The sequence below is a fragment of the Capsicum annuum genome, chromosome 5 (genome assembly GCF_002878395.1).
Source record: "Capsicum annuum cultivar UCD-10X-F1 chromosome 5, UCD10Xv1.1, whole genome shotgun sequence".
Classification (NCBI taxonomy): domain Eukaryota; kingdom Viridiplantae; phylum Streptophyta; class Magnoliopsida; order Solanales; family Solanaceae; genus Capsicum; species Capsicum annuum.
In genome coordinates, this window is record NC_061115.1 from 12,125,491 (window position 1) to 12,133,556 (window position 8,066).

Here is an 8,066-nt window from a genome sequence, read left to right on the forward strand (position 1 = left end):
TTCATATATCACTGTTGTTTGACATGTTTAAAAATGGAGCTTTTGGGGTTAAAAAATATATTAGCCCTTTTTGGGTTAAAAATATTGGAGCCCTTTTGCCGGGTTAAAAGTGAGCTTTATTTTCAAATATGTGACAGCAGGATTGTTGAAAATATGATTGACAATTATCTCCACATGTACCTTTTGGACATATATCTTCATTATCATCAAATTGATTGCAACTTTGTTCAACAATTGGACCATCGATTTATTGAACTGTGGGCTCTGATACCACTTGTTGGGTTCGAAATCGAGAGGGCGTCATGCGGAACTTTTAATTTGCAAATCATAAGACGATAAATCAGACGACACATGAAAAATTAAACTAAAAATATATTATTGGATATGGTTTGGCCAAGCGGCCTACATATTAAAAATAAAATTAAAAATCCTAAAACTTATTGGGAGAAATCTCTTCCTAAACAAACTCTTTAAAGACTACATTGTGGATGCTATTATGTTATGGTATGAGAAGGGGGATCTTCTATTTATAGATGTCCAAAACCCTTCCTTCAAGAAAGAGGTTAGCCAAATATGGAAAAAAATTATATTTTTCTTTCAGAAAAAGTAAAAGAAATTATGATAACTTTTATTTTCCTTCTAAGAAAAAGTAAAACTTAAATATAGTAAGAAAATCAAGGCAAAAATCCTAACAAAAGAGACCAGCTTGGATGAGTGATGAGGTAACTGGAATTGACACCATAAGTTATTTTTATTTACTTGCGGAATGTGACATTGAGAAGAACAACACCTGGGAACTTACAACACTACCAGAAGGTCAAAAAAGTATTGGTGTAAAATAGGTGTTCAGTACAAAGTTGAAAGAAAATAGAGATATAGACAAATACAAAGCTAGACTCACCGCAAAAGGATACAAGCAAGAGTATGGCATTGATTATGTTGAAGTGCTTGCACCAGCTGCAAAACATGATACAATCAGGATGATTTAGAGATTAGCATCTCGAAATGGATGGTCAATGCATCAACTAGATGTAAAATCAACATTTTTATATGAAAACCTAGAAGAAGAAATGTATGTTGATCAACCTCTTGGCCATATTAGAATTGGTGAAGAGCACAAGTTGTATAGATTGAAGAAGGCATTAAATGGATTGAAACAAGTGTTAAGAGCTTGGTACATTTGCACCGATGCTTATTTCATGGATAAAGATTTTCAGAGATGTCCATATGAGTAGACTCTTTACATTAGGTATAATAAAGGTAATATTATCATTGTCTGTCTATATGTTTATGACTTAATTTTTACTGAAAACAATGAGGCTATGTTTAAATAATTTAAGGAATCCATAATGAAGGAGTTTGATATTACTGCTTTAGGAAGAATGCATTACTTCCTTAGATTAGTGGTTGTCCAGTCTAGTAATAGTTTTTTTGTTTCTCAAGTTTCAGATGGAGAAGTGAAACCTAGTTTGTACATTAGCTGATCCTAGCTTGAAGTTGGATAAGGATCCAGATGATCAAGTTGTAGATGGAACCAACTACAAGCAACTAGTAGGGAGTTTGATGTATCTCACAACAACTCGGCCAGACATAATATATGTTGTCAGCCTTATTAGCAGGTACATGGATAATCCTAAACAATCTCACCTACTAGCTGTTAATCGCATTCTGAGGTATTTGTAGGGCACAATCAGCTATGGTTTGTTGTAAAGGGAAGGAAGTTCACTGTTTATGGGGTTTATGGATAGTCATTATGCGAGAGATCGAGATGATAGGAGAAGTACTAGCGGTTTCCTATTTATGCTGGGATCAAATGCCATTTCATGGTCATCTAATAAGTAGGCCATTGTAACTTTATCCACCACAGAAGCAAAGTTTGTTGCTGCAATAGCATGTGCAAGTCAAGTCATCTGGCTTAAAAAGCTGCTTGAGGAAGTTCACTGCAGGCAAGCTTGTGCTACTACCATATACCGCGACAATAGTTCAGCCATCAAATTGTTCAAAAATCTGGTGTTTTATGAGAGAAGCAAGCACATAGATGTAAGGTATCATTTCTTAAGAGACCTTACAAATAATGGCGTAATTGAGTTGCATTACTGCAAGAGTAAAGACCAAGTAGCAGATATCTTCATTAAGGCTTTAAAGAAGCAAATTTTTTTGAAGTTAAGAAGAATACTGGGTATCTACTCATTTGAAGAAGTTGAAGTGTTGTAAACTGTGTTAGAAACATCAGTTTAAGGGAGGGTTTTTTAGCAGTTTTTTTTACTATAGTTGGACTCTGTTTTACCAAGTTTATCTTGCCTAGTCTTGAGGTTGTTTACCTAGTCTTTAGTAGTTAACTCCTAACTTGTAGTAGGGAATAACTAGCAACTATTTAGGAAGTAGGTTACCGTAAATTTTGATTTCTTTATTATGTTTTTAGACTACATATAGGCAGCTTTAGTTTGATGAATAAGACGACATATTGGAATCAATGTTTTTCCGAGTCAACCTACAATCACAGAAGAGTGTGGTACTGCCACCCCTCTCTAAGTAATGGTAGGATTCTTAGCCATGGGGTGGGTGGAAAAGTGGGTGGGGTTGGGTGATGGGGGGCGGGGTGAGGTGTTGGGGTGGGGTGGGGATTCTAATTTGTAAGGAGCTTATTTTCTTAAAGAAAATACTTTCTAAACTTTTTTAACCAAACAAACACGTGAAAAAGGATATATTTTGTGGGATGTTTTCTTCCATATGCAACACTCTCTTAAAGGACTTGTTTGTAAAGAGGAAACTTGAAATTAATGCTTGAAGCTAAGAGTTCTGTTGGAAGCAAAAAAATCACTTGTTTCCTTTGTTTTACTCTTTTTTTTAGTACAAATAAGGGGGGTTAGACCTTACCTTACCAATCTTAATGTGGTAAAAAAACCCCTACTAATTAACCAACATGAAGAAAATATGAGCTAGAGAAAACTGGGTATCCTATGATCATCACAGAATTTATAATACATTCTATGATGATATTACTGATTAGGACACTTACATAATGCCAAAAGATAAACGTTAAGAAGAAAGTTGAGTTATCATCTCAAAATTCCTTTTATGCATATATGATCTAAAGAGGATAGTTTGCCTGTCTAATATAACTTGAAGTATTTTTCCCATGTTTTCTTCTTCAAGTCTATCCAAAAGCACTTGATAGCTCATCACTTCTTTGATTTGATAGCTCATCACTTCTTTGATTTATTGAATTTTATTGAAGTTGTTGACATTGTCATATGATTTTGCTTAGCAAGTCGCATCGGATGGTGCCTTGGAATAAATTCTCCAGTAACCTTACCATCCCAACTATGTTGCCTTCCACGTGTCTTCTTTTTGTTTTTGCTGCTTCCACTTCTTTGTTGCCTTGGTGAGAGATCCTCATCCCTAGCTACTTTTTCAAAACATATATCCAACTCTTCCTCCTCCTCACAAAGATTCTCATCACTAGAAAAAACATTAAGTTCCTTCTCAGAAAGGTCCTCATCACTAGCAAAAGTATTAAGTTCTGACGCTAAAGCTGTTGACTCATTTTTCTCTGCGGTAGCACTTTTAGGCACAAATGCTGGAGCTTCTGGACTTAATGAAGAAGGAAACTCCCATCTTTGTTTTACTGGTTTCTAAAATCCCACCATTTTTTTGTATCAACCAAATCCCCTTTTAAAGTTTAAATTTTAACCAATGAGATGACAACAGAAGCTGTTTCCTATGAAACTATTTCTGGGCCGGAGGTGAGTGACGAGGATGAGGACGCTGAGGACGTGTCAAAGGAGGATTCTTTCAAGGAGGTGGCCGTGACAAAGAAACAAAAATCTGCTGTTGGACACAAAGAAAATGTTGAAGTTGGAGAAAATGAGGTAATTTCTGTTGCTCTTTCCAATTTTTTCCTTTTTGGTAACCCTTTCTCAATTATCAATGGAAGAGAAGAAACGGGACTGTACCACTGATTTATCTATATTTAATGATAAGAATTGAATTTTGCAATTGCTAATTTATATTTTTTTGTTCGACTCTCTTGTTATGAACTACACTCGAGAATCAGAGGCGGAGCCAGGATTTCAACAAAGGGGGTTCCACATTCAAAGAAAACTTAGGATTTCAATTAAGGGGGTTCCATATTCAAAGAAAACTTAGTCGAAGGGGGTTCAACACCAACTATAACCACATAAAAAATAATTTTAATCATGTATAAATAGTATATTTTCCGTCGAAGGGGTTCGGCCGAACTCCCGAATAGAAGGCTGGCTCCGCCCCTGTCATGAATCCATATAATTGTTTGTTCCAAACCTTGTCCTGGATGTGGGGTGCGGCTCAGGTGGCGAGCCTGCCCATATCTTCATCCTGGTGGTGGGGGTTTGAATGTCACTCCCCTCCCCAAATCTCCCCCACCCTCCACTCCCCTAAAAAAAGTTGTCATGGAGTAATCAATCCAAAATTAAACAGTGTTTTATTGGGGTGAGTAGATGGTGTTAACTTTGTTTTGTGAGTATTCTCGCAGTATAATTTCTTAAGTTACTTAATGATCTCTCGTGTTTTATCTCCTGTGTTTAAACTTTAAAGTTAATGGTTTCTTACACTTTTTTAACCTCTTAAGGTGCAAGCATCAACAATTGGGAAGAGGGGATAAGGCGGTAGCTCAATCAATTGCTTTTTGTGATGATTGTGTCGAAAATGACCAAAGGAAGTTGGATACTGAAGAACAAATAGCGCCTTGTCGGATTAAAGCTTGGTAGGCTAAAGAGTGGCTACTAATGAATATAGAAGTAGCAGTACCTATTTTGAGGGTAATAATAGGACCATATTTGGACAATAATTTTTGTATGGTATGTTCAATATCAACTAAAGATTTATTTCTCAATAACTGTAAGTTCCCAACAAATGGAAATGTAAATGGTCCTGGTGGGAGTTTTTTCTTGGTTTTAGAATTTGAAAAGAAATAGAAGAAGCTAAGGAGAAACATGAGAATTGTGAGAATGATGGACCAAGGATCCATTGTGCCCCACCTCTATTTTTTCCATGGCATTCATTGGCCCCTACATATAGGGATGCATGGAGCTAGGTTTATCCGACATCTATGTCTTCCAATTTTTGGTATGCACAAGTACACACTTAAACTTGTTAGATAGACACATTCTATGTGACATCCAGATGACAATCTCATTCAAATTCGTATCTGATAGAATTAAGGGTGTTAAGTGGGCCAGGCTGGGTCAACCCGGAATCGGCCCATGATAGTTAACTGGTTTGGTTGGTGGGCCAGGCCGATTTGGGTTAATTGGGCCAGGTCGGAGCCGGATTCAATAGTAAAAAATTTAAAAACAATCCTGACCCAACCCACTTAACCCAACCCAGTCAAACCCACCTAAATCCGGTCAAACCCGGTTAAAAACCGGTCAAACCCGTTTAAAAACAAAAAAAAAAATTAAAAAATTCCAATATACACTAGATACACTACAATTATATACACTATATACACTCCAATATACACTATATATTTTTTAGTAAATATATACACAATTACACATATATACGTACCATTTAATGTATACGGCTATACGTACTACTTTAAATAAAACATATACTACAATAGTACAATATATATATATATATATATATATATATATATATATATATATATAGTTATATATAGTTATATACTAATTTATAAAACATATACACATTTATACGTTAAATGTCACATCCCTTTTTTAACTCCAAAAAAGATATTTTTATGTTTTGAAAGAGTTTTATTATCAAAAGTGACAGAAGATTGAAAATTTATTTCGAAAAAGATTATTTGTATTCAAAACTCAGAGTTGCCATTTAGCATAAATCGGGTGTGTCAAGTCACCCTTGGATATCCTTTTTCAAAACGGTTGACTCTAAAACTGATCTGCGAGCAGAGATTTCAACTAAGGAATTTTGTTGACCGAGGGAAAGGTGTTAGGCACCCCTCAATCCCGTGGTTTGACCACGGTCGCTTGATGAAGTATATCGGCTAATTTGACACTACGAATGTATAAACCACATAAAATACATAAAAAAATAATTCATCAAACAAACGAAACAAAACAAGTCCAAAATATAGTGTCCAATCCAATTATTACAACCCAAAGTAAAAATGTACTGAAAAGTAAACCTATACTAATCCTAAACTATGCTCCAATGCTTTACCCGATGCCTCGAGCCTTGATCACAAGCATCCTTCGAGTACAAGATACCTCAGAGCATTCTCCGGTGAATAAGTACATAAGGCCTCGGGGCATTCCCCGATTAAATGAATGCATTTAATGAAAAGTGATAAAAATGGAGAAAATCACTCAAAACACAAACATTTACACATCCGATGATTAGAATCCTACGAGTTGCCTACCCCAAAGCCTAGAATTTGCCTACTAATTTCGGCCTGAAGCATGATACTGTTAACGTTCAGCATCAACAATGAATCAAAATACTATAATATTCACTCTTATTGAATTTCAATTCCCACCCTCCAATTTCAACTCAAGTTTCCAACGCGACAATTCACAATTGCTACTTTCAACAATCTATAAACAATATCAATGAAATCAAACGATGAATCAAAATCACCAAAATACTCATATCATATCATGCTTCACACAAATCAAATACATATAATGAAACAAAAGTGAGAAGAGATAGAATTGGACCTTCGATCATGCTTTTAAAATCAATGCATTATTCCAATTAAACCGGGAGAATCCACGTACGATAACCTCAACTCGACTCCCCAAATCAGGTATAGACCGGCTCGAATTCACAACAAATCTGAAGTCCGAATCGAGCAGCAGTCGCAAAAATACGCGTGAATACCCGAAACAGAACTCGCGACGAGAAAACCCCAAAACAGTATGTAATTTTCGGCGGCCCCTGCAGAAATTAGCCTGAGAATGATCAAGATCAACCAGTTCCGGTGAAGAGGTCGCCAGAAAATTCAACCCAGTACGATCCTCCTTCAATTTTCTTTTATTCCCGTCCTCCTTCCCTATATCTCACTGATTTCCCTGTTTTCTACGTAAACCCCTCAATCTTCGAGTTGTTTGTGCGTGATTCTTCTCCAATGTGTTGTGTGTAATCCGGTGAGAGAGGCGTCGGTGTGGGTGTTGATCTGTGAAGAGTGTGTGTGCGCGCCTTTCTGTGTGCAATGTATTCAGTAAAAATGAAAAAAAAAATAGTGAGAATATTGCTGTGTATGCCTATATATATTCCATTCAGGAATGGACCTTTTTGTGAATTCCTTTCCTTTTTGTCCATTCTTTCATGGAAAGGATGAGGAAAACGTGAGTAGGTGAGGGGTGAAGAACACGTGGCAAGGTAGGGGGTAGGGGTAGGTAGGGTGAGGTAGTGAGGTGTCCTCATTTGATAGGGACGGTTGTTAATTTTGTTATTAAGAGAATATTGAGGATTAGATTTGTCGGGGGTTTGTTATTTTTGTCATTTTGTGAAAAAAGAATTATAGAACAAGTGAGGATATGTGGTAAGGTGAGATAACAAAAATGAATAAAATAAAGCTTCGGAAGGGACAAAATTAGGTGTCTACATTAAATATATACTTTTATAGAAGATATATACACATATATACACACCATTCAATATATATGTACTACTTTAAATAAAACATGTCCTACAATACATATATTTATATATATATATATATAGTTATATAGTATTTATAAAACATATACACATGTATACGTTAAATATATACTACTTTAGAAGATATATACATATATATACGCACCATTCAATAGATTATATATGTACTACTTTAAATAAAGCATATACTACAATATATATATATATATATACATATATATTAATATACTAATTTATAAAACATATACACATGTATACGTTAAATATATACGTCTATAGAAGATATATACACATATATACGCACCATTCAATATATATAAACTACTTCAAATAAAATATATACTACAATATATATATATATATACATGTATACGTTAAATATATACATCTATAGAAGATATATACACATATATACATACCATTCAATATATATG

General features: G+C 35.1%; 1 protein-coding gene across 1 annotated transcript in view; it reads left to right on the plus strand.

Annotated features, from left to right (window-relative positions):
- Nucleotides 1-5,398, plus strand: part of LOC107870349 (mediator of RNA polymerase II transcription subunit 15a-like) — a 28,112-nt gene extending 22,714 nt beyond the window's left edge. Inside the window, exons 4-5 of the mRNA XM_016716841.2 lie at nucleotides 3,712-3,872; nucleotides 4,610-5,398. Of these exons, the coding sequence (XP_016572327.1) occupies nucleotides 3,712-3,872; nucleotides 4,610-4,642 (194 nt within the window). The 3' untranslated portion in view covers nucleotides 4,643-5,398. The remainder of the gene's footprint in view (nucleotides 1-3,711; nucleotides 3,873-4,609) is intronic.
- Nucleotides 5,399-8,066: the final 2,668 nt, after the last annotated feature.